Source organism: Battus philenor, unplaced genomic scaffold (genome assembly GCF_028537555.1).
Source record: "Battus philenor isolate CCGP_79_NKW_IND1 unplaced genomic scaffold, ilBatPhil1.0.hap1 SCAF_1, whole genome shotgun sequence".
NCBI classification, from domain to species: domain Eukaryota; kingdom Metazoa; phylum Arthropoda; class Insecta; order Lepidoptera; family Papilionidae; genus Battus; species Battus philenor.
In genome coordinates this window covers 10,390,502-10,418,100 of record NW_027181661.1, presented here as the reverse complement: position 1 = coordinate 10,418,100, position 27,599 = coordinate 10,390,502, and the positions used below count along the sequence as shown (strand labels likewise).

Sequence of the window (27,599 nt, the reverse complement as noted above, 5' to 3'; positions counted from 1 at the left end):
TCAATAATTAAATGTAGCACGAAGCATTGACAGCGGTCTCCGTAAAACGTAAAAAGGGGTAAGTAGTTGGAATGATAAGGGAATGACTAGTTTCAACACAGTTGATTAAAGGTAAATTATATTGTTTATAACCATTATAATAAATTAGAGCTTGCTCTAAAGATCATCTTTATTCATAAGCTTTACCTATGGAGAGTACAACTCCCAAGTAGTCTCTGATAGAACCCAAGAGATGAGAGGAGAGGCCTTAAAATTATTGATCTTTTATTTGTTATTATTCATTTTGCTCTGCCCCTTGTAAATATTTTAGGACGTATTTCGGTTTGCATCGTAATAATTATAAAATATTGTAATTGGATCTTTCCAATAACCTATGTCTTAAATTTCTGTATTGAAATGTTATCAAATACCTAAAAAGTCCTGAATTTTTTTTTTCACCTACGGAACTGTCGCTTGTCGCAATTGCAGCAAGAAAATTCTTCAACGTCTGTTTATAATTTGTCACTGTAGGGACAGGTCACCTTGAGGATCTGCAACAAGTCTTTCAGGATGTAATTATTTCCGCATAATTATTTTTTAAGTTAGTAAAATGCAGTGTAATAATAGATTATTTATTACACTTACACTACTTTATTATAGAATAATATGTACAATTATAATATTCGTTATTGAGATGACAATGCTGATGAGGGTTTGATTTTCTTAGGGGGCGGTGCTTACAAGTATATTTTTGGCATTGTTTATTGCTATCGTACTTTCTTACGATTTTTAATCTGTACCTTTCAAATTGATAAAATGTCAATTGACTGCTGTCAATATTGCGTGGTTGATTAAGCGACTGATGTAATAGTGCACAGTGCATAAAGCGGTATGTCTGAGTATAATGTGTAATACTGAATTAATCGACGTTATAGTGAAATATACTAGCTTGAAAGCTATGTTAGGAATCGTGTTAACACATATTCTATTGTGCGTACGAGTTGAACTTAAGCGCAATGGGTTGGTGAAATCTTTCAATTGAAACACGCAGTTTTTGAAGTTTAGAAACAGTGCAATAACAATGGCAGGGACAACGCTTCCAGAAAGAGTTGCTCAGATTTATTATACATATGGTTTATTCTGCTCATCTTACCCAGTTACAGCGATAACAATCGCACTCTCCGTTGTATTATTATGTTGGTAAGTGGCATTCGTTGTACTTCAATAAAGATGACTTTAAAAGTCAGTCGCTAATGATTGTCTGTTTACAGCTTTCCGTTATTGAATGTGCCTTTGCCAGGCAATAGACCAACTGTGATAAATTTGCCTCTACATAAGAATATACAAACCTCTACTGACTGTCACACCAAAAACTGTTTATATTCTGGTAAGTAATGTTTGTTAACATTATTAAAAGTAGTGTTTTAAGGTTTATAAATCTATATCTATATATTACTATCACTAACTACATACTTCAACTTTAATATTTCTTACTATTTTGTTATGATTTTTTTTACAGACTATTTAAAAATGGATAATATAAACAATGAGACACAGAAACTTCCTTACTTATGGGCGAAAGAAAAACCATTATTCTATATACATCAAATTATTTTGAAAATAGGTAAGGATAGGAAAATTACAATTAGTAAAACTTTATACTTAGTTTCGAATTATATATAAATAAGTAAGTGAAATCATTATGTGGCATATATATTTTTTCTTTTAAGGTGTATCACCTTGGAACAGTAATTTAAAAATGTGGGATGCATTTAGAGGTCCATTACAAGAAGTTTTTCGATTATTAGAAACAATACGTAACCATGAAGATGAAACGTTAGTACTACTTTATTTATCAAAATAATATACATTTGTATTATAACATAAGTAAGTTGAATTCTTCATAAATTTTATTTATATATTTCAAATTAACAAACATGTACAAATAGTAAATTAAAGATTTTAATCTGTTGCTCATGCGAATAAACAAATTTGATTACACAAGATGTCATTATTGTATATAATTTCTGTATGGTAATTTTATAAATTATTGTGATGTAAAAAGTATTGGTTAATGTTTATTTTTTCCATTAGAAAAATTAAATGTATCTAGACATAGCAGTATTTAAATGCCAAGCGAAGATGTTTATTGAATTGAAAGTTAAATTGTGAATGTTTCATTATAGCTGTTTGTAAATTTACAATATAATTGAAATGATTGTCATATATAACATGTTTTAAAATAACCATTTAATCAAATCACTTAGCTGTGCAGATTCTGTTTTTGTTTTTTATTGATCTTAGCATTTCCTATGTTTAACAGTGTGTGGTAAATAGTGGACCTCATGGTCATGTTATTGATTATACTTCATGTATTAATTTATTTAGGCAAATTTTTTTCATCCAAAACTAGTAATGTTATCACTAAATAATTATCTTAACAAAATGTTTAAGAAGAATATTGCCTGTCTCAACTAAATAACTATAAGGAAAGCAATCAGTATAAAGCCAGCAATTGTTTCATTGCTGTTATGTCATGTCCCAGAGGGGGTATAATGAGATTTCATTCTAGTTATGATTATTGCGTATTTTATTTTGAAAATTTTATTTTAATATATTTTATATGTAACTTATTTTATGGCCATTGTGTCTCTGTACCTTGAATACCATATCTTTGAATTTACAGAAAAGAATCATTATTGCAAAATTGCTATCAGATTGAAGGAATAAAGCGCCATGGAAACAGAGCAAACATAGAACGAGTTCTACCAGAATATAGCTGCCTCTTGCTTTCACCTGCAAATTTATGGCAACAAAACTTACAGTCGTTTTCCCTCGATTCAAACATTATCAATACCATCTATAATTATCAGGTTTGTAACAAAAGATACAATATCAATTTATGTGTATATGTCTACCGAGAGACATAAAATGAGTTTTTGAAAATGTAGCAAAATTATTTAAAGATATGACAACCAGAATATAATAATCAGCCAATAGATGCCCACTGTAAGGCATAGGCACCGCTCAACGATCACCACAGCAAGTGTTCTTGTGCTGGTTGCATCTAGTAAAAATTTATAATCAGTCTGTTAATATAAGTGCAAAGAAAATAATTCCTTTATTATTCTTACAGAAAATTAGTGAGTTTAGTTCAGATTAAAACAATGATTCTTTGATTCGCAGCTTTTAAATCATTTAATTCACTTTGTGATAATTTAGAGAATTATTTACTAATATTTACTATATATACTATATGGAACTAATATCATGATACAATTCATTTTACAGACCTTACAAAAAGGCAAAGCGTCAATTGCAGAAATGGCTTTTGGGATGCATCTTCGCGACACTGGCATTAAACGATATCCTCTAAGGGCACGCCCTCGTGTCTTGCAATATGCTGTCACTATTTTTTATCAGGAGCCTAAGCAACGGTAAATAGATATATTTTTACAAATAAAACAGATTTATCTACTTAATGGTACTAAATAAACTATTGATCAAAATTTTCAAGTATGATAAAAAATCAGTGTCTACCAAATTTTTCCATTGCTTTAAGAGAAACTTTCGTTTTAACTCATTTAGTTTTATTTGGTTACACAATTTTATATTTAAAATTAAAAAGTGATAATTGATTACAGTTATTTATTAAACAGTGATCAAAAAATTAATTTGTTCATTCTTTTTTTCAGGTTTATCAATTCTCTTGCAAGTAAACTTAAAGAGTTATACCCACTGTATCAAGATTCGCTCAAGACACGGGTTGACGATATAACACTCATATATTATCCTGGGCGATTCAACTATCATGAATTGGTTCCATTAGTAATCACCTTTATTGGATTATTCCTGTATGTCTATTTTTCCGTGAGAAAGATAGAATTCATTAGATCAAAGTTTGGGCTTGCCGCATGTGCTGTAGCTACCATCGCTGGCAGTCTGTCAATGTCAATGGGAATTTGTTTTTATTTTGGTTTTTCTCTTAGCCTGCAAGGAAAAGAAATTTTTCCATATTTAGTAATTATCGTAGGCCTTGAAAACATTCTCGTTTTAACAAAAAGTGTGACGTCGACGGATACGAGGCTCGATGTTAAGATTCGGCTTGCTCAAGGTCTTAGTAAGGAAGGATGGTCGATCACAAAAAATTTACTCACAGAAATTACTATACTTACAGTTAGTTTCTTCACATTTGTCCCTTTTATACAAGAGTTCTCAATATTCATGATCGTGAGTCTTATTTCGGATTACTTTATTCAAATGGTGTTTTTTGCTACAATCCTCGGCATTGACGTACGGCGAATGGAGTTTTTTCCGGAAAGAAACCATAAATTACATTTAAAGGAATATTTCAATGCTAATAATGCATTGAATTGGCGATTTAATAAAGGATACTTAGAAGAGAATCACTTATCGCCGCAAAGAATAAGAAAGTCAAAGTCCCATCCCAGGTTAAATGGACTAGCACACCATAGTCCAACAGACGTTGTAGCCAAAATGAACTCGAGTCCGACTAACCAGGACAATCGAGTTCCCAAAAGGATTCGTCTAGTGAATATGTGGGCTCGGACACGTTTCTTTCAAAGAGCTTTTATGGTCTGGATGCTAGTATGGATATCAATGATTGTTTATAATTCTGGTGTAGTTGATTATTTCATCACAACTGAGAAAGATTTTGATGATACAAGGCATGGCTATGAAAGGAATATATCAAAGCAAGCTGTTTACATGACTTACAATAATAGTGATAAACATCCTCTAGTTTTCTCTACAGTAATAGATGTTCATGACATGGGCAAAATAGTGGAAGCCAATGACACAATCTTCCTGAAACATTCTCCACACTCTCGGCCCTGGTCTAGGTCAGTATCTGTAGTAACCTCTCTAATTGGTTTATTTTAATAATAATTATTAGTTCTGATGGTTGTAATGTTATTACATTTAATTAGATAAGTTTGGGTAAAAATTCTTCGCTTCTCAATATTTTCCAGTACTAACAAGAAAATAGACTAGAAGTCTAGGTCAATGAAAATGTTATTAAACTTTAAGTTTTCCAAAACATATTAACTTTAATACTTGTTTACGTGAACCATTCACTGATATCAGACACTTAACATTTATCACAAGTATGAATCATATATATCTGTACTAAGTCTTCCCCATTGTGGCTATGTCTCCATTCTACATAAAGACGCCTATATACGGGTTTGATAATACTCGCTTACAAAGCTTGTTATGTATAATTCAATAGTAAAAGACACTGATCTGAAAGGTGTCCAAGGGGTGTCCATATATATTTGGGATTTAGTTGGTAAATGTTATTTTATATGGTTCATTAATTTAATGTAAAAATGTCGCTTATGTTTTAATTACCTACATATTTAATCATAGTTTTTTCTGAGTCCTTTGTACACGGTTATCTTGTTTTGTGGGAGGTCCACAGGTTCTAATAATTTCAATTAATTGTCATATAATGATATACAAAGCATTAACTATAACATTAATAAAAAACTCCAAAGTTCTCACTAAAATTGACTAATGAACATACATTTTATTTCAAATTTTTTTTATGAAAAACTGTAAAGGTTTTGATGTTTATTACATTATATTAATAATTTATAATTATGATACTAATGTACATTAAATATAATATGTAATATTTAATGATTATAATATAATAGACACGATGTACATGATTTTATTATGATATTAAATTCTTTATAAATTTCAAATTTGCATGAAAGTAGACATAGTTAGAACTAGATAATAAATATTTGATATTATTAGTCTATGTATTATATATTTAATGTTGAATAAGTACAATTGAAATATTTTTTGTCTACAATTATAAATTTAATATTCAATACATAATAAAGTTACAGTTTTTTGTACATATTTACACTATACAAATTGTAAAAAAAGACAAAAGAGATGTACTACCAATTGTTTTCAATATACCAGGTTGTCCCCATCACATTGGTCGGCGATTCTCTCGCAGTATAATGAGACGGTGGCTGGAAAGTATGCAGTAATTCTTCCACCTACACTGTTAAGCCACCGTGTGAGCCCTGAACTGGCTGCGGGGCTCCGACATCCAGATGAGAAAGAACCCCCTCCACTTCGTTGGCAAGCTTTAGCAGCTGCTTTGGACCCCATCGATATATTACCTGGTATTTACCGAATAAATTTTATCATTTGTTATTTTATCAAATATAGTTTTGTCCACCATAGATTTCTTTAATAGTTATTTTTTGTATTATAAACTAATAGGTTACTTGATATAAGATGAATAGGTCATTTATGATTTAACCGGATAAGTTTCCGTTTTAAATTTTCAGATTGACTCTCCTTATGTTAATACACATTTCCCTTGATCATACCATAACTAGAAAACGACTATCAATTTCATTTATTTTTTACATGTTTCGTAATACACTACTTTGTAAAAAGTTCTTATAGAGAAAAAATTATGGCAAATCGTCCAGAAATTTTAAGAAAACCAGAAAATGTTATGATTGATGAAATGAAACATTTCACTATAAACTTAAGGGTCTTTGTAAAGACTAGTTTTTACCTGCCCTAAGAACGTTTTATACACTATTGAAATTGTCTTTTTAAATGTTTTAGTTTTGTGATTTATATTATTTGATAATGAAGTAACAAGACAATACCATAAATATATTTTTTATTAACCAACTAATTTATTACAGATTTTGAGCTGAATGAAATTAAAAGCCAATCACAGCAATGGCGAAAACCAACCGACTTGCCCATTTATCCTACAACACCAATGGAAATACTCTTGCTGGCCATTTTATGTAGCATTAGTGTGGCTGTGATTGCTTATATGATGGTAGTTTTATACAGGTTAGTCACAGAATTAATAAATTACATTCATTAATAGCCTTTCATTCCAATCATTTCTGGAAGTATAGTAACATATAAATATCATTAAAGATGTTTTTTGTGATATACATACATTGGAGGACTCTGTGACATTAAAGTAACGGTGCACAGTACCAATATTCTCATTTAATTACATTCATTTACACTTTTTTTATAAACCATAGATAATAACTAAAATAAAAAAAAAAATTCATATAGAGGTACAAGAGGCAGTCTTATCGCTCGAGGCGGTCTCTAACAGAGGACCTATGGATAGAGATGATGGACATGAAGGAGAGGGCAGATTATATATAGGTAGTACATACACATACAAATACATACATTACTACACATATTCTCTCTCTCTCACACACACAGACACACACACACATATATATATATATATATATATATATATATATATATATATATATATATATATATATATATATATATAAATATTTACGTGGCAAAGATATTACATAAATACGAATACATAACAAATGCTGCACTATATATTATTTTAAAGACTATCGGAATGAATCAGATATGCATCAAAATCCTCTCAATTTCATATCTGTACATGTGAAAGTATTATTAACACATATATAGAAGCAATGATAGTCTAGAAAGGATTGTGAGTTAGGACTGTGGTTGCGGTTTCGTTTACCAGCAACACTACACTTACCGTGGATTGTTTAACATTATTACAATTCATTGTTGGTGTCCGAAGTGAAAATATCAGCATATATTTAATTATCAAAAACCACTAATGTGGCGATAATGAACCCTGCGCTTTGAAAAGAGGCCTGTGTTCAAATAACGCCAATACGAACTGGCAATAATTAACTAAATTTTATAATTACTTAATTTATTTTGCAGATGTATTTGTTCCCGACACTACGCGGAATGGAGAGCTTCTTGGAACGAAGACGAAGAATATAGAAAAATTATTGCAAAACAACCAGCTGTGCAGGTAGCTACAATTATTGACTTAAATCTTAAAGTTACTTAATTTATATGTATACTTTAAAAAAAGCTTTGTAATTAATGTAATTACGAATTTATATATTAAACATTATTTGTTTTCATTGATATAGAAGGCTTGTGATATTGATTATATATATATATATATATATATATATATATATATATATATATTAATGACGACGCCAAGTGTCAAGCAGTGGACATGCTAAGACAGAAGTCCTCACTACTATGTAGTAGAGCACTCATCTTTTATATTTCATTATTACATCATAAATCTATCAGCTACATACACAGCAATCACATAAAGTTTTTTAGGAACTATTATTTTGTACTTAGTTGGTGATGGAAGCAGTTCCGCTGGTAGTGGCAGGTCACAGCCAAGAGGTGGAGTGCCTGGTAACTGATGGTGACACCGTAGTAAGCTCTTGTTTACAAGGCAACATCAAGGTCTGGGATTCACATAACGGCGAACTGATTACCGACATCGACCGTAGCCAGTAAGTGTTTAAAATGTATTAGTTTATTGCTTATTTAATTTTACTAGCCGTCTCACGCTTGCTTCGCAAACTTAATGAAGCCCCTCCGAGCTCTCTCGCAGTTTTAACCTAGCTGGCTATACCTGACCTCAAATAACCTAAGTAAAATATTCAGACAGAGTTTCAAGATTCTTAGCCGAACGGTTCCTGAGATATCTTAATAAATGAGTGTTTAAATGGGAATGGAATGTAAAAATACTAAACGGGCTAATTACCTACAGGTATAAAAGCTTTAAAGAAATGAATATATATCCCATTTGCCGTTATTTTTTTTAACAGTTAATACCTATTTCAATCAACTTGTATAAAGTGATCATTATGAAATATGTTAAGTAAATATATATTTTGTATTAGCTTTCAACAGGATAATAATTTCTGGCAGTTCAAAGTACACGGATAGATAGTAAACAATAATTAAATTCAATATGTAGTAATTGGAATTATCAAAACGATTTTTCTTACTATATTATCGTGAGTACCATATAATTAATGCTATATAGCAATTGGTCTACATATTCTTCACCCCTTTTAAATCTTGTATACCTATAATGCATCACCTGTGTAGGGATTATTATTAATAAGATAAAAGATGATTGAAAAGTATGTATAAATTAGTAATAGGTCAGCATAGTAAATAATAACACGAGTCTGAATAACTCTTTACAGGTTTTTTAAAAGAGAAAAGGAGATTTACGAAAAGGTGAATACTAAAAAGTCGACAGTGAACGATACATACGATGTCGTAGAAGGTAAATAAAATTGTTATTTGACATAAAATTCACATTCTTAAAGAGCTTTTCATAAATTACTGTTTTTTTTTCAGCCTGTCAATCATTAGAAACCATAGAACCAAATACAAACGAGGTGAGCAAGAATTTACTTTTTCAATTTACCTGTGCTTCAAAACTCTGAAATCCAAATATCGGTCTCCAATGATAATTCTACATATAAAACAGGCAGTTCTATTATACAGAAATGCTTTGTATGTAACAGAGAGTAGTAAAACGATCATTTTAACATTTGTTAAGGGCTTGAAGACACTGGCTGCAGGTTGTATCTAACCAGTCCTATTGTAAATCTTTGTGGGATGCATATATCCAACGGTGAATATCCTGCGGTTGAAACTATGGCGATGATTTTACATCGACTAAAATCGGCATTCCATATATAAATATCAGAGTTTATTCGAAAATCCAGATGTGACTGAATTTAATCTTTTTAAGTTTTACTTTAACTTTGTTCTTGATTTCATTTTTAGAGTGTACAGCGTTTGCGGAAAGGCTTGAGCGGTTATTTAAGCGGTCTACGCTTTCGCGCCTCCTGCCGGGACTTACCGGCGCCAGTTTCCGCATCAGAAGCTACCAAATACAATTTCGCTAAATGCTACAGGTAATTAAATCCCGTGTGAAATCTCGCACGAAAGTTGATTAATTTCATTCATTGAAAAGTAGATTTGATTGTAACTAATCCCATGCAATAATCCTTTTATTGTGTACTGTTGTATTGAAGTAAATCTTGAAAAGAAAAATCATTACCCCTTTACATACCATATGAGATTATTATTAAACAAACGTGTGTTTACACGTTAAATCATTGATTTTTCGATACAGAACCAGAATGGATGATGTTTCAATGCGCTTGTAATTTTATCGGGTATAATGCTGTAGAGCGTTACAAGAAGATTAGAGATGCTTAACATAGAAGTCTTTACAGTAACTATGCCTGAGAAGTTCCTTAGTTACTGCTGATAACATTGCCTCAAGCCATTGCTAGATTATTTCACAGGCTAAGAAGGTTAAGTGTTGGATCATTTTGAAGATCTGTTAATCTTGTGACTTTCGATAAGAGTCTTCGCCTTGTTTTGTCATACCTATTCGGCATCCTTGGCTAAATCGGTTGCTGTTACGAAATTATGATTGTTTTTAATGAAATAGTTATTGTCATGGATAATGTTGTCTGCATTATTGTAAATCATATTAATTACCTAAACCCTTGCCACTGTCTTAATATATAATTTCTTTCTTACAGAGATTTGTACTGTGTAGACCAGGAGTATAATTGCGAAACCAAAGAGAACATCGACACGAACAATGTGACCATGAATGACGGTGACGTCGGTGTTAAGGACAGTGAAGTGCGTTCCGGGAGCGTTTTCGTTTTTAATTCAAACACAGACGATTATAACTTCCACAGTGTGAAAAATAGGCGTGGGAGTAAAGTGAACAGACGAACTCATAGTGACACGGGCTCGGTTACCGACGACGAAGGTCGGCGGAGGACGGTTGATGAATCTCCAGTATGGTGCATAGATTTTTGCAACGACCTAATCATTTTAGGCTGTGCTGACGGCCGACTTGAGTTCTGGGAAGCGAGCACGGGAAAGTTAATGGTAATTGAACATTCTGTACCTTGCAGTGTCCATGGTTGCACAGACTTATTACCTATACTTCTAGCGGCTGGCCCGCCAGAAGTATAGGTAATTAAAGACAATAAAGAATTGATAATAATTAGAATTAAATATTTTTCGTATGTACGAGAATATTATTTTTGCTGTCGGCGGGCCACCAGTATTCGATCGGCGGGCCGCATGCAGCCCGCGGTCTGTGCATCCATGACCTAAACCATTGATCTCCAGTGCCGTACAACCTAGTTTCTAAATGTTTACCTTATTATTAAGACGGAAATAGATATTTAAATAAAGTAAACAAGTTAAAATGTAAATGATTTTTAAATCCTTTAACAAAAACAGATTTATTCATTTCATTCTTACCTTGTCAAGCTAAACAAATTCAATTTTTTATTTGTATTAATTTATTTCTTTGTATTGTAAGCAATAGGTAATTATATAACTACAAAATAATACAGTAGTTCAACTAAGAGCCAATGACAAGTCTGTACTTATGGCAATAAATTAGGTTAAAAATATAAAGTTAATTCATAGACATTGCCGACTAAAACTTATTATAAGTCATCAATCACCAAATGGACCGTCGCGGAATAACGATCTGTCAAGCTGCCTACAGAGTCTATTTAAGTTATTGCTCACACACACAATATAGCTATTCTGGTTAAAGTTAGTGTAAGGTATACACATAGCTAGTTATATTGGAAGGCCTTGTTGAGTACGTGCAAAACTAGGTACTGGCAGATATATTATGATTTTATGTTTTCAGTGTTTGTGGTGGGGTTTGGAGAGTCGAAACGGGTGGGGTGGGATCACTCACGTGCGTGCGCTGGGCGGAGGGCGTCGCGTGTGCACTGCTTCGCTTGGCGGACATCTCACCTTGCTTCGCCTCGACGCCTACAACGCAGCTTCCGGCGCGCACGTCGACTGGCGCTTCAGCACCGCGCACAGGAGAAGTGAGATGCCGCGCCTCCTTTATTTCAATTATTCTTATTTTTATTCACACTGGTTGTGGTTCAAGTGGTCACTTTAAATGTTCCCTATCTGACCTAGTCACATTAGTATGTCATGACAAGAAAGCCACCAACAGCTCAATTTGATAGAAAGAAATCCATTGAACCTCTTGAATATGTTATCTTTGTTAATACTAAAGTTTAAATTATAAACTTGTTACTATCCGTTTGATGAAACAATTTTATGTACTCTTAAGACTCCTTACGCAGTTCCCTGATAGTAAGTAAAAAACAATAAGAGTCCAACCTTATGCAGAGTGGTGATGGATTATTGTCTATGCACATAGGCCGAGTCAGGTCAGTTAATAAGGATATTTGACTTATTTGATATAGAAATATCAACGAGAGTTTTTTTCCTGTGTGCAAAACACCATATTCAATATCTTTCAGTGCCTTAAGACGAAAGTCAATGACGTGTGCGTTTCCATTACGTTATCAAGATTTACGTCACAGGGCCATCTCACTTAGGACCTTAATGGCAAGCCCTCAACGCTCAATGATTTCCTTAGGCGATCAAATCGGGAATGAGGAGATGGATAGATGAATGAAAAGTAACCCACTTGAGCCAGCGGATTGGCAAGCTGAAGATGATGTTACTAGGCAACTGTATTTTTATTATTTCCACAGCATTATGTTCTATGCATTGATTGCTTTTGGGTAGAGATGCAGATATTGAGATTATGTTTATTTTGCATAAAATAGTAATAAATATTTATCATAATATTTTGTACATTTACAATAATTATAATTAATTTAAAAAAATGGCGGCCATCCTTAGTGTTTTTGCAAATGCTATACCAATATTTCGATTGTTGATCATCTCTTATGCATTTGTAATAAACATAATCAGATTTTTAGTACAATTCCGCAAAACGTTATTGCACAATCATTTATAAAATTCAGAGCTCATATTAAAAGTAAATTGAGGGAAGAGGCATGATATTCAATAAACAAATAATTAAATGACAAGAATCCTTGCAAATAATGTCACTTGATTGTATGGTTTTCATCTAGGATAAATCTGCCAAAAAGTGTATAAATGCTGTTGTATAAAGCAAATTGTTAAACTTTTTTTAATGTATGTGTGTTTAAAAGATATGTTGCTGTGAATTTTCTTCCTGTTTATTCTCCACAACTATAACACCTTGTCAAGCAGAGTAGAGTCAAAAATGAAATAGATTTAAAAATAAGTTGTTGAACAATATGAGCCTTGTTAGTAGGTTTGTTTTGTAGGTTCCAATGTTGAATAAATTAATTTATTGTTTTATTGCTGCGCGTCCTACGGGTGAAATGATGATTAATTTCTGTTCTTATATTACAGCACACAAGCGGACTGGTTCTGCGGATTCGACGTATAGAACACACGCACTTGAAGAAGCTAGCGAGCAGCGGAGCCTATTTTACGAGACCGACTGTAGTGATAGCAGCGAAGGTATAAACAGATTTTGTTACAATCAGAAAGGACATAGTCAGTTTCTGCCTACTTGCTTTGTATATTGAAACTTAGTAATGATGAAATGAAAATATGAATAGAAGGATTGATCACAGAACACTTTGTTTCTGTAGAAATTGAAAGTGGTAATATAAAGTTTTGTGTCATTTTGCATCGATGCTCATTTCTGACATATTTTCGCCCGAATCAATGTGTAGGAAAAAAGACCCTTACATAGCATAAAAAAAAAACAATACGACGGTCGTAGTCGTATTAATTATCATGCAAGATATTTCATAATACATCTGCTACTATTCTTTCTAATGTTTACAAATATTTATTAAAACGTGTATATCAAGTGGCATCTACTGATTAAACGACAGGAGTTGTACTTTGTACAAAGCGACAGCTGCGGATATGTTTCATGTCTGTCCTTTGTGTGTGTGTTAGTGAGCTACATGCACAATAATTAACAACTAACACTTACACTTGAAACAATGTCACAAACATGACACACGCTAAACACTAGCATATGTTACGTAATTATACACTCACATAAGCTAACCTGGTATGTGAGTGTGTGAGTAAAGGTTGTCGGAAGAACCCAGTCACTTCCAACCGATCTTGCGGCTGAAATGATCGAGATATAATAAAATGTTTATTATTCCTTCTCCAGAAGTGGTTTGTGTTCGAGTCGCTCATAGCAGACCACACCAACAGCCCATCACCGAAATGCACACAGAAGGCGGTCGTGTATTGACTGGCGGCCAGGATCATGTCGTGAAAGTGAGTTGCTCTGTTTAACAAAATGCATCTCTTAAATAATAATTAGACAAGGTAATTACCTCTTTGCAATCAGTTGCCAAACGAGTTCACAACGGTATGTGATCACAAAAAAGAGCCCAATTTATGCTTTGGGCTCCTTTTAGACTAGAGCGCAGTTGAAACCTTCATATTTTATGTTGAAGAATGTCAATATAAAGGAGCTCTAGTTTCTATTAAATTGAGCCTGTCTAGTATTTTTTTGTGACATAAAACTGTGAATAAATGCACAATGTGGTGATCGTTACGAGGTGTTATGAATAAAAAGCTTTTTCTTTCAACTGAATAAACCGCTGATTTCTTCCGGTGGTTTTCCCTATGACGTTAAAATAGGAGCAGCTTGATTTGTCCATTTATGAGTCTCCTAAAATAACGCGTTTGGCTATTATGTTGTTTCTAGAATTTACAAGTTTGACTAGACTCCATTATATCACAATATCGTTAATTTATTCTTGGCTCCACTTTGTCGGAGCAACGCAACTGATAAAGAAAATGTGTAACTTAGATCAGTCTTAGCTTTGAGAGAGATGCTCCTTTAATAATAATACTAGCTAAAAATTATACTCAAAACAAAGGCAAATAGAGGTTTTAGCGCTTTTAATTTATTGAAATTAATTAAAAATCAACCACATATCAGTTAAAAATCATCAAGGAAACATTTTTGTCCATATAAAAATTAATGTATGATATTGTTGATGTTTAATTATTTAATGTCATGTTTGCAGGTGTTCTCCAGTTCGGAGTTAACACTGCTGTTCACTCTTCATGGACACTGTGGACCCATCACAAGTTGCTTTATTGACCATGCCACTCCTACCATTGCAGGAAGTGGCTCTCAAGATGGTCTCCTCTGTGTTTGGGACTTACACACAGGTTAGAAAAACTCTTTTTTATCCAAACACAAAACATTAAAAACTTGAAAAGTTCACTTGTTTTTACTGCAAAATAAGTTACATTTGTTCATTTACAAAACATCTGTGCATTATACTACTATATAGTTCATTTGGGTTAACATAGGCCTTACATTGTTTTTATTTCTAAGTTGTTATATTGAAAAACAAACATTATATACAAAACATACGACTTTATAGGAGTTCAAATCCATCAATGGGCAATGTTTACGCTTCTACAATAGACTCCCTGATAATGTTCAGAAATCTTTCATTGATAAATTTAAAACACTTGTCAATGGAAGTTAGTGTACTTAGGGTTATTGTGCAGTAGATGACTTCATAGAAATATATAGCTGGATAACACACCTTGGCAGCGATGTGTTCCAAGTTATTATGATGTTTATTAACACTATGCCGCGAAGCAAAATCGCAAAAGCCCAGTGTCGCTTCGTCGCGGAAACCCCGCAGAGACTAGACTTGCGTCTGCGTCAAGACAATGTCGTTCGCAAGTCTATCTAAGTACATTTATTTAATAAATAGTAATATCGCTTACCGTGGACGGTGCTTCGACCTTCTTCATTACTAATGTTATTGTCAGTTCCCATGTTCCAACACTGTTAGTGTAGTTAAGTACTAGATTTTTTTTGTATATGTTTATCTATTCACATTACACTATATTTTTAGATACTTATTATATTTTGTAAAATATTGTTAACTTTCGATCTACAGTTTTGAATACCACGATATAACAATCTATACTCGCCCAATATTTTTTGCATAACACTGACGTAGAGCAACAGAGGCACGGGGCAGCATAGTATGTTGAACACAGCATTATGGAATTTGAATTTAGATTGTATGTATATTGTTCCAGGCGCCTGCTTATACAGTATGCAGGCACACGACGGCGCGGTTACTTCGCTCACTTACACAGCCTCCTATGTAGTGTCGGCGGGGGCGGACGAGCGACTTTGCATTTGGGACCGATTCCAAGGACATATGCTTAACAGCATTCACATTGTGAGTCAAATCCGACTTTTAATATATTAACTGTTCTCGATTAAACTGCTTTCGATTTAATTAAAAACTGTACGATATTCCTTTAACACATGATTTTTCATAAGTCACAATGTAGAATTATCTTTAACAATTAGTTGGTCGCCACAAGAATGGCGAGAATTACAGATGCCACAAAATTATTTATTACTTGGTATTGATAGACTTACAAGAAATAAGACGTTAGTTTTGTAAAAAGAGCTTGTGACGTTAGTGATTATAATTTTTACATAATAATGTGTGGCCCCGACCAATTGATGAACTATTTCCCTGTAATTAATGTTTGTTAAAGTTTTCTTAAATATTTTGTCGCTTGCATTTATTACAGAAAATACATTTCCTTGTGTTAAAATAATATATATTAATAACGTAATTACAATACAGCGCTTGCTCAGTAGCTGTAGAAATGTATATATAGTTTATAGGTTTGAATGTATAGCTTGTTTACTATCAGATATTATAAAGTTTATCCTACCCAAATGTCGATATTTTCGAAAATAATTAATAATGTAGTGATAATAGTAAACGATTTTTATTACTATAAAAAGCGTTTACTACACAATGAAATGAATTATTGTGTATTAACTGTCTTCCTTCCTTCTTTGATCCTTTTATCATGTATTTATCAAAATATAAATTTTCGTGATCTTTTGTCACAATCATCTACATGTTAAAAACTTTATGATTTCAATGTTACAGGGTCTCAACTATATGAGCCGCATGTTGCCCTTGACGCATACGCTGTTGGTCATGGGTGATCGAAGTAGCCTTACTGCCTACGACCTTAGCAGTGGAGACGTTATACGGAGGGTCCTACTAGGTAAGAATAATAAATTCACAGACACTTATTCTCGATTCTCTTTAACTTACACAAAGTCAATCACAAATGGACACACTACAATGTAGTTTATTCGTTTAGTGTTATATTCTCTCATCATTGCTCTAATTCCGAGAGTATATATATATATATATATTTAAATAATAATGGTATCTATTTGTGAAAGCCAATAAATCACCTTTTTCAGACTTCACTTATCCCAAGACACTGGGACCCCATACTTAAAGAGAGAATACAATGCAGAATAAATAAACATCTTTTTTTATTTACAACTTTTTACATTACGTATTCCGTTGTAAGAAATCTATAGCAGAATCTATTGTGATCTCGAGGCTCCATAGAGTTAGTAACTCATTGTGGGCAGCATGCAATGCAGTTTACAATATGCTTACGTGTGATGCCTTTGAATTATCACATAACATATTTAAAAGTTTATTGTACAAAAATGGAAAAATTTTCTATTACAATGTGAATGATTTTAAGTAATGTGAATTAATTGTTTTGCGCTCATAGATAAATTATCAGATGAGTTTGTTGTGGGTTTAGAACAAAACCCTTTGAGAAAAACTTGCACATTTATTCTAAGTTGAATAGATCAACTTGATTCTAGTTTCTATCATATTAAGCTCCCTTGGTATTCTTCTCATTAACATATACAAGTCATTATGTTACCAAGTGGATAATACACTATATGCTTGTTCGCAAATAGTAACCTCTGGAAACAGTTCTAATTCTTAAAAATGTCTTTAGAAAAATATGCATGGTGTCATTCAGTCATCAATCTGAATTTTATGTTACAGGTCAAAACGATGGCTGCATATTTGTACGACAAATACTACCCCTGAAAGATGCAATAGTATGTGACTATGCGAACCAGCTGCGTATAGTTCGCTTCCCTCTAGTGTCCCAGCTGTCGGACATGAAAAACGAGTGACAAAAATAGTCGAATGTAAAATAAAAATGTCTAAGTTTAGCTTATTACCCTGAAATGGCATCTAAGCTACCACTTTGACAGGTTATCTAAAATTTCCGAAATTATTTTGACTAATATTATCTTACGATCACACACACCAGTTGGTAATAATCTATAATAACAAGGACGGTTTAGTTATTTTGAAGGACCTTAGACGTTAAAACGATATCTTATGAATTTTGTACCGCTGCGTCGAACATTATTGAATATTCGGTGCAACTACATTCCAACACAAAAATTCGTTCTATTTAAAATGTATTCTACAGAAACATTATCGTCTTTGTATCTCCGTTATTGCACTGTTTTGTATTATGTGAAGAGTTCTCTATCAAGATAAGGAACAAGGGAAGTCACATCCACATAAATACCTCTTTGTCTGACTGTACGACAAAAATATCTGGACTTGTCTTGAGTACCAGAAAAAACTACTTCAGTCTGGAAGAACAATGGATCTAGATGCAGGCTTATTTAGAAATCTAAGTGGAGTGACTTCTGGTGATCCAAGGAAGTGAGAAACAAATAAACTCCCCATTCGATCTAAAGTTCTATTTATCTAAAGCTTCAGCATCGGGCAGCAGATTCTTTAAGTTTTCCCCCCAAAACATTTACATTGCCTATTATTCCTTCGCTACCCTTATTTTAAAATAAATAATATACCTTAGCCTAAATGTGTAAGCTCGTTTTTTATCTTTACTTTTGTTAAAAATATTGGATGCGGTCTACTATTTTGCGATACATTCCTTGCTTTGAAATAAATATTAAATACATCATTTTATTTATTAAACTTTAACTAAATTTAAACATAATAACTATGTTTGTGACCGGTGGTTAAGATAATTATTTGTCTAAACTATTTCATCAACATTGCTGTATATGTTGCAAAAAGTATTCCTATACATACATGGAAAATAGCACATATTGGCATTGTAATTTGCTTCTACCAAGAACAAGTCTCTCTAGAAAGGGAACTAAGCAGAGCAGGGTTTTTGTGTTGAATGATAAATCTAGAATAAAAATGTGTAACATTGAATAATATACGCTACTAATCACAAATATAATGTGAATAAATTTACGCTCATGGTGCATTTCTATCATATTGTTAATAGAAGAACATTATACCCATAAATCATGCTGTCTCCCGAATTGTTCAATGGTGTCCATAAATTAGTAAATATTCATCTTTTTTATTGAATAAGCAGCTTAATACCCAACATCCAGATGTAAACACTATTAAATATTTATTATAGATTTCTTACGAAGATATACAAACAACTTTTAATAAAAGTATCCTTTTCTATATGATTTAAGCCATTTAAGTCATTCAATAAACAATATTACTAGTTATTGTATTTTAAAGCAACTTTAAGTTAGAGCTGGACTGAAGTATTACGAGCTAAGCTAAAAGAGTTTATTAGTTTTTTAGCGGTAGGTTAGCTGTGAGCACGTAACGCATGCGCGGCATTTTGCTCTCTGTGTTAATTTAGCAACCTCATGCTTTTGAATTCCTATTTTATTTTATAGTATAAGCTATTTATATCACATCACGTTAATTCACAAAAAGTTCCGATAAGTTAAGTTTTAGTGTAAGCCCAAGGCTTTCCTTAAGTAAAGCACTGTATGAATTAAACACAACATCATGAAATGACCATTGTGTAATCTTATCATGTGTTATTAACGTTAGTGAGTTTGTGAATGAAATTTATGGTATTGTAAAAAGATAGCATTGCGTTTTTGTATAAAGAACTGAATGTTTGATCTACTACTAATTTTAAGTATTCAGTTTATTATGTACAGAAATTGTTAATTGTTTGCCTTTTTAATTGCTACTTTTTGAACAAAATAACCATTGCAAAAATAGTCATTAATTGTGATAACGAAAAAATAATATTGAAGGTACGCCATCATTAACATATTGAAAGTTGAAAAAACATATTCTGCATAATTTTCACTAAGTTTTTTTTATTTAGAGTAAATGAAAAATAATATTTTTTACCTTGTATTGCACAACCCCTATTTGTGATTATATTTGATGGAAATATTAATTTGCGTCACTCAGAAGTCAATTTATTTTTAAATGTCCTTTAATGAATATTTTTATACTAATTTTGTTTATCGAACAACCACCCAATTTTTTTATCTTATTCAAGGGTTTTTTTTATTATACATCAAGTAGTTTCAACTCTGGTAGAACTTTAGGAAAAAACTTGTTTGGTTTAAATTCTTCTACAGAACCATTTGTTGGGAAGCAATGTCTAAACAAAATGTAATCACATTCAGTTAATAAGTTGTCCTGTATCGCGTGAACTAATGGATGCTCCGAGAAAATAATATGCAATTTTCAGAATAATCGCCTTCTTTAGGTTTTGCAAAATCTGTTTTTTTTTTAATAATATTTAAGCTTAACATCTTTATTTATTAGCAGTCTCAATATTTTGATAGTTTAAAGTTATAAACTCTATGTATATTTATACATTTGAATAAAAAAATTGTTGAAATTATTTTTTTTTATTTAGACATTGTATTAATTCAAAATGATTAATAGAACATATAACAACTGAACATGGTTGAATGTGAACATGGCTTTTTATTAAACATTAGGACTAATCGTTCCAGATGAATACTAGTGTATTATTTTTTTATTTACTGAAGATGTATCCTGTCTGAAATATTATTCAATCACATGAATCACCTCTTCTTATTTCAATATATACTTTCTTTACTTACAAATGTCCAGGCAATACCAATGAAATGGTGTTCTCATCTAATTCCAAAGTAAGTTGGCTACCCACTACAAAACTTTCTTGACTTATGACATTCCTTTATGTAGATCAAATAAAACACAAAATATAATAAAACTATATGTTTAATTGCGGACGTAAATAACAACATGTAAAGTTAGAAAATAGGAAAATATATTTATCTTAAAATCTGTTAAAATCCTTAAAAACCGAGTACCACCACAAATCATTTAATGTAAAAATAAAAAGGCTAAATATTTAAGCTGTTAAAATATCAATATTCTTTCTCTCGCATAAATTGGACCCAATTATATGGTAAGTTAGGAAGCATTGCATAATATATACCTCCTGCTATAGATATTTCGAAAGTTTAAATATAATTTGTAAGCCTGTATTCTCTATTGAAGGAAAATATCAAAAAATTGTAATGATTAACAAATATCAATTTTTTGATAATGGAATGAAATCTATAATAAATAATAATATAAATATTCTAAGGAATATAAAATTACCTGAGAAAAATGTTTCAATAAAGTCATTACACCACAGATAAAAGTCCTATAAAATCCTTATATAATACAAAATACCCTATGGAATAGCATTAAGATGCAATATTGCTGATACATTAAAGAATCTAAGAATGTAGTTGTCAAAATCACTTTTACTTATTGTATGTGGAAGCGGAAACATTTCCTCCATGACCAGTCCAATTGGTGTGTATGAACTCCCCAGGCTTGTCAAGCAGCTCGTAGGTATGTGCTCCGAAATAATCACGTTGGGCCTGTAAGGACCACAAATAATATAACAATTATGAGTACAAGCACAAATTTCGTTTACAAAATGTGTAACTAAATAATTAGAGATTATATAATTAATATCAAATAATGACAAGGCTTGACAATTTTCATAATTTATACATGATGAAAATTGATATATGAAATACATATAGTACCTGAAGTAAATTAGCTGGCAGTACTTCCGAGCTATAGCCATCAAAGAAGGCTAAAGCAGCCGAGAAAGTGGGTATGGGTACACCTGACAAAGCAGCCACTGACACAACCTGTCGAAGAGACATCTGAGAAGCTGATACAAGCTTCGAGAAGTATGGGTCCAGCAGTAGGTTGCTCAAAGATGGATTTTTCGTAAATGCTTCCTGTTGAAAACAATTATGTATTAAATATAGATCTTATTTCAAATAAAATTTAACTTCATAACTGCACAACTTCAAAAACCTTTAGTAAAATAATGCCTTACCTTGATGTTGCCCAAAAAGGCACTTCTGATGATACAACCACCGCGCCACATCAGAGCAATACTACCGTAGTTCAGATTCCATTTGTTCACCTAACAAATGAATTAAGTACAATAAGATGTTTTATAATCAATTTTTGATATTTTATTAAATTTGCTGTTATTACCACAGTGTGTGTTCAATCAGTAGACAGTAGTTCAGTGTAAATTCTTATTGACCACCATTATAAAAAAAAATATTGGTAGACCACTAATATCAATAAAAAAAGATCCTAAGGTTTTTAATAACATAATTAATGATGATGATATATCATCAACAAGTGATGTTCATGTTATTATCAGTGGGCATGTATTATTAGGCAAGGACTGTAGAGTAAAATACAAAACTTCTTTAATTTTTTTAAAAATGAAATACAAAATTACCTCTGCAGCTTCTCGTAGAAGCATAAAGCCCTGTGCATAAGATATCACTTTACTAGCATACAAGGCTGAACGAAGATCTTCGATAAACTTTTCTTTGTCTCCTTTGAATTGGACTGTATTCTTTAATAAAGATTTACTAGCTTTAACACGTTCTTCTGCAAAATAATATTACGAAAATTATTTCTGGTAAGTCATAGCCACTCTACTAGTAACACACACAATTTTTTTTAATTTTGCACAACTGCAGTTTATTTAACAAACATAAACTGTTTTTTTTCCATTAACTTAGTTTAGATTGGCAAGTACAATCCAAACATAATAATAATGGTAATGAAAATATTATCATGAGTATCTAATAATATTACCTTTAAGAGCAGAGAGACAACGAGCAAAAACAGCTTCGCCTATTAGGGTAACTGGAATTCCATATGTAAAGGCACTCATAACAGTCCATTTGCCTGTGCCTTTTTGTCCAGCAGCATCACGAATTTTAGGCAACAGGTACTCACCTGAGGAATTTAAGATTTACTTAATACTGTGCAATATGATAGTCAACTACTGATACTTAACTCCTGCTGCAGCTTAAATCATGTACAACCTGGTCATTTTTTATGCAAGAATGGTCTATGCCTGTCCATTGCTATAGCAACAACAATATATATATATATATATACATATATAACAATCTTTTTAAGGTTGATGGAAAAAAACACAAATGTTGGCCACTTTGTATTGGTTCTATTGAAAATTCCATTGGTGGTCTATGTTCAGTTTAGTACATATTACAGTTCAAAAGATGGTGATCGACTAAAACATAAATAACTCTTACCATTAGCATCCTTGAACTTCAAGATATCAGAAGTGATGTCAATCAAGAAAGAGTTTAACTCTCCTTTGCCCCAATCAGCAAAAACCTTTGCAATGTCATTTTGTTCCATATCTGTAAGCATAAAATTAATTATTATTTACATTATAAAATTAATAAATATAAATTAAAATAATTTCAATGTAAAGAGGAAAAAATTATTACTTACTTAAGACATCTTTTAATAAATGATATGCTTCACAAATAAGTTGCATATCACCATATTCAATACCATTGTGAACCATTTTTACAAAATGACCAGCACCATCTTCTCCTACCCAATCGCAGCATGGCTCACTGTTTACTTTTGCACAAATTGCCTGTATACAAGATAAGCAACTATTAAAAAAAGTTTAAATGTTTATATGTATATGATAGTGTATTTATAATTTTTAAATTTTAATGAAATTATGCCACAAACCTAAACAAAAAATAATAAATAAAGTGAATGTCATTGAAAGTTAAATTTTGTTTAACAATCATTAATTTTTATAAATGCATTTATTACAGTAAAGCATTTTTTCTTAGAAGATACTTTGGAAATTATTTATACTCAATATAAATGATAAAAGTTTGTTCTAGATATTGAATGCTAAATTAAATTACTTGGAAAATAGGTTTCACAGCAGGCCATGCTTCTGTGTGTCCCCCAGGCATTAGAGAAGGACCATAACGTGCTCCATCCTCTCCACCACTAACCTGTAGCAAGATAAAGTAAAGAAAATTTTAAGTTAAAATTGAACTGAACTGATCCATATTCAATATTTAAAATATATCATATGTATAATATAAGAAAAGTTTAAAACTTTTAACATACTCCCATTCCAATATATAAAACTCCTGTTGATTTTAATTCTTTGCACCACTTTTGTGTATCAGTATATTGTGAATTGCCGCCATCAATTATTATATCACCCTTTTCTAACAATGGCAATAATTTCTCAACAAATGCATCTACTGCTGAACCCGCTGAAAAAAATTACTTATAGATTATAAAAAATGAAATATCAAAGACAAACTCAATTAGTACAAAAAATATTTTTATGTTTCCATTTTCAATAAGTACTTATTAATAATAATTACCTTTGACTAATAATATTACTTTTCTGGGCTTTTTCAATTTCTTTACCATGTCTTCCAATGATTTAGCTCCAATGACCTTTGTTCCTTTTGCCTCATTGGCAAGAAACTGGTCGACCTGTTGGTTCAAATAAATTAAAACAAAATATTTTGTGATTGATTTTAAGTAATATTTTGTTAGAGACTGTACCATGTTCATGTTCATTAAGTATTAATGAAATAGTAATAGGATTATAATAAAACACATACCTTTTCAACTGTTCTGTTGTAAGCACAAACAACAAAACCTTTAGAATCCATGTTGAGAATAAGGTTTTGGCCCATAACAGCCAGGCCAATTAGGGCAATATCTGCTTTAGGCCTAAAAGTGTATATTTCTTATCAATAAACATTTTATTGTTAAAAACAAGTACAGTTGTATATCTTCTATCCAGTTTGTAATCACATTATACTTGATTTATGTATAAAAAGACAGTTTCTTAAATTACTGTCACTTCTTCTCTCATTGTAATAGTCCATATATATAGTGTTTAAGCAAGTGAAAAAGAAAAACCTTTATAGACTTATAAAAAGTATGTAAAAGTATGTAGAGATGTTAACTGTTTTTTTAAATAGGTTAAGTTAAACTTGAAAACTTTTTTCATAATTTTATAGTGATAATTAAATGTAAAAAATGTAAATATGCAAGTCCTAATATTTACCATTATTTAATCTCAGTTTCATTAATATTTGCATAAATTAAACAGTTTTCATGAAACTATGCAGTTTATTGTAAAAGCAATTCTTTTATTTTTGTGTTTTAATTGATTCCCAATAAACTACATATTAATTAAATTTTAATTGACATTTTATGCCGTTAATATGTCTTAAATTGTTGTTGTTAATGACATTATTAGAAGCCACTGTTCCATTGATAAAAATGGATTAATTTAATTTAACATTTATCCTCAAAATGTAAATCATTGTAACACATTTAGTTGGTACTAATGACATACATAAATGACATTGAAGCTGTAAATATTGTTAGCATTACTAAATGAAAAGTTCACCTTCAAATAACCTTGAACAGTATATACCTTTCATAATAGTTGAAATAAGATTTCAAAGTATGTGGATGATTCTAAGTGATCATAAGTTTTGTACTTTTAATAATTTTATTTATAAATAAATATTGGCCATTTATTGCACAATAAATTTTATTATAATTAAAATTAATATAAAGATGATGATAAAGAAGATAATAAGATTAGGTAAATTCTGACAAGAATACTTTAAAAATAACTATTCATTGTACTTATATTAAATTAATATTGTCAACTATACTGTTTATTGCCACAAATTAGTGACTAAAATTTTTTGATTTTTAACTTTTAATGAATATGTGATTTAATTTGTTGAATTTATGTTGTAAATGAAATATTCAAATTAATGGAAATTAACTATTTTAAACACAAATAAATTTTAATTAATTAATGGTATTATTGATCATGACATTGAGAATGACCTATCATGGACTGCTACATAAAAGACAAGCATTAAAAACAGTTATTACTATACAAAAAATATAATAATATCTTATTAAAATAAATATTAACAAGATATTATTCTAAATCCACGGTAATATAGTAATAAGCTTAGTGAATTAATCTCAAATTTTGTAAAATAATGTAAATGCATTTAAAACATGTCAAATATTTCAGGTTATCATACTTACTCAGTCATTGTGTTGTAAAGGCAGTTATTGGAATGGCTAAATTAAAGGAATGAATATAGTTAAATGCTGCTCGAAAATTGAAAGTACTTCGTAAGACGAATGTCTGTTAAATTCTAACTTCTATGTACTATAAAGAATTGGGAACGATAAAATCACAATAGTTTACAACATTCGGTTGGTGTTGGGCGCTGCCAATTTAAATGTGTCACGAATAGTATTGCCATTAGTATGTATATATATATAAACTCAAAACTTTAACACATGTCCGGGATTTAAAATAAATAGAAAAAATTGACATTAAATTTAATATATTTCAACTCAAAAATAAAATAAAAGTTATAAATAAGAACTGCAATTTAGAAAAAAATATAATTTCGTAATTATGTATTCACGTATTCTACAAAATAACGAATGAAATAAACTTACAGGTAAATAGAAGAAAAAATTAAGAAGAATGGTTTGTTACTTTTTGATCAGTTTTTAGGTTTACAATAGATACCTGATTGACGCAAGTACATTGAACGTTAAAAGTTTTACGTTAATGAAGTAGGACAAGTCATTTTGTAATAATTTTTCTAAAAAACAAGAAAATAATAACAATAGACTGGTACAGTTACATTTGTTTGCCTGTTGTTTTAGAAAAAGCTGGATGACACGCAACAAAGTCCTCCTCTATCAGAACAACGCGTCAGCGCAATCGGCTAGACGAACAAACAAGTATTTGACTATGATTTATGTGCAATTGCTGGTAGAATGATTCTTGCTGCCCAGACCTATAAATACATATAAAACTTTGTGGATTACGATTTCAAAATATCGAAGAAGAGGTAGTGGTGTACATATAGTGATAATGGTTCTGCATTTTACAAATTAAAATAAATAGAAATTTTTTCCTACATAAATTTGCCGAAGTAGTGTATAATCCATTACATATTGTGTGCACTTTATGTAACTTTACACCGTTAGCAGCATTTCACGTGACTTATGTAGTCACCTACACCACCTGCCTGCAAATCACTTACACACAGTTAACTATTACTTATATATTACATATCAAGTCTCAATTGAATATTCAACATGTGCAAAATACCGTGCGATAATATTCAGCAAGGTTGGACTACTCCGTTAGCAAATATCGGAGGTTACCTCTATTGAATCCTGGCTCAATGATAAAGTTTTCCTGTTTCGGGGGTTCCTGAGTTAGAGAATGAAGCCTATTGTGCTATCGTACTCAACATCTTGAAGAAGCCAATAGGGTTGTTAGATGTATCAGCCTCCACCTTTATTGTCAGCCATCAACTTGGGTCTAAGAGCAAAGAGCATTAGCGGTCTATCTTAGTAAGGTTCTCCGATCTTACTCTTAGGTGCATGCAAGATAAGTATCATCCATATAAAACTCACGGAGGTCATCACAATATCAGGAACACGGCTAGCTAGACCTGTTGTTAGCCAAGTATCCGTTGGCATCCCAGAAGTATTTCTCTGGTCCTAGTGAAGATACGAGTTGCATGATCATGTTATATTCATTCATTTGTTAATATTGGCTTTCTCTTATGTGATAATGATAGGAGGATAACTTTACTTAAAAAGTATTTTTATTTAATTAGTATCTATTATTTGAAAAACACGAATTATTTTCTTGTCTAATAACAAGTTTCAACCGATATTAATTATTTTATTTCTCTTTCTTTTCATTAAAGTTTTGAT

At 31.3% G+C, this 27,599-nt stretch overlaps 2 protein-coding genes across 3 annotated transcripts; one reads left to right on the top strand and one right to left on the bottom strand.

The window, feature by feature from the left end:
* The first annotated feature begins 880 nt into the window (after positions 1-880).
* SCAP (SREBP cleavage activating protein) lies at positions 881-20,265 on the top strand. Of its 2 annotated transcripts, XM_068764663.1 has the most exons (22): positions 881-1,179; positions 1,251-1,366; positions 1,499-1,603; positions 1,710-1,815; positions 2,666-2,852; positions 3,271-3,416; positions 3,675-4,841; positions 5,941-6,149; positions 6,690-6,846; positions 7,747-7,840; positions 8,191-8,351; positions 9,057-9,139; positions 9,214-9,254; positions 9,649-9,779; positions 10,419-10,779; positions 11,564-11,750; positions 13,129-13,239; positions 13,916-14,025; positions 14,787-14,934; positions 15,829-15,974; positions 16,710-16,830; positions 17,649-20,265. In XM_068764663.1, exons 1-22 carry the CDS (start codon positions 1,061-1,063, stop codon positions 17,780-17,782), a joined length of 4,140 nt encoding a protein of 1,379 aa, XP_068620764.1. In that variant the 5' UTR covers positions 881-1,060; the 3' UTR covers positions 17,783-20,265. The 2 variants fall into 2 exon arrangements, 1 of the variants encoding a protein (XP_068620764.1); XR_011107502.1 differs by lacking the exon at positions 17,649-20,265 and having other exon boundaries at positions 14,887-14,934; positions 16,710-16,798.
* A 401-nt stretch (positions 20,266-20,666) lies between these two features.
* Pgd (phosphogluconate dehydrogenase) lies at positions 20,667-26,087 on the bottom strand. The gene is made up of 12 exons (XM_068764723.1): positions 25,893-26,087; positions 24,428-24,539; positions 24,182-24,296; positions 23,916-24,067; positions 23,705-23,797; positions 23,268-23,418; positions 23,063-23,173; positions 22,599-22,742; positions 22,234-22,388; positions 21,814-21,903; positions 21,512-21,712; positions 20,667-21,340 (listed from the first exon to the last, which is right to left on the bottom strand). The coding sequence occupies exons 1-12, from the start codon at positions 25,898-25,900 to the stop codon at positions 21,221-21,223; spliced, it is 1,452 nt and encodes a 483-aa protein (XP_068620824.1). The 5' UTR covers positions 25,901-26,087; the 3' UTR covers positions 20,667-21,220.
* Positions 26,088-27,599: the final 1,512 nt, after the last annotated feature.

Excerpts from the sequence above, each read along its gene's own strand:
- SCAP (XM_068764663.1), top strand. The coding sequence starts at position 1,061 with ATGGCAGGGACAACGCTTCCAGAAAGAGTTGCTCAGATTTATTATACA. Across the intron at positions 14,026-14,786 it reads GCCAGGATCATGTCGTGAAA|GTGTTCTCCAGTTCGGAGTT; the intron begins GTGAGTTGCTCT and ends TCATGTTTGCAG. Across the intron at positions 14,935-15,828 it reads TGTTTGGGACTTACACACAG|GCGCCTGCTTATACAGTATG; the intron begins GTTAGAAAAACT and ends ATATTGTTCCAG.
- Pgd (XM_068764723.1), bottom strand. Across the intron at positions 24,068-24,181 it reads AGTAATATTATTAGTCAAAG|CGGGTTCAGCAGTAGATGCA; the intron begins GTAATTATTATT and ends AATTTTTTTCAG. Across the intron at positions 21,904-22,233 it reads TTCTACGAGAAGCTGCAGAG|GTGAACAAATGGAATCTGAA; the intron begins GTAATTTTGTAT and ends TTCATTTGTTAG.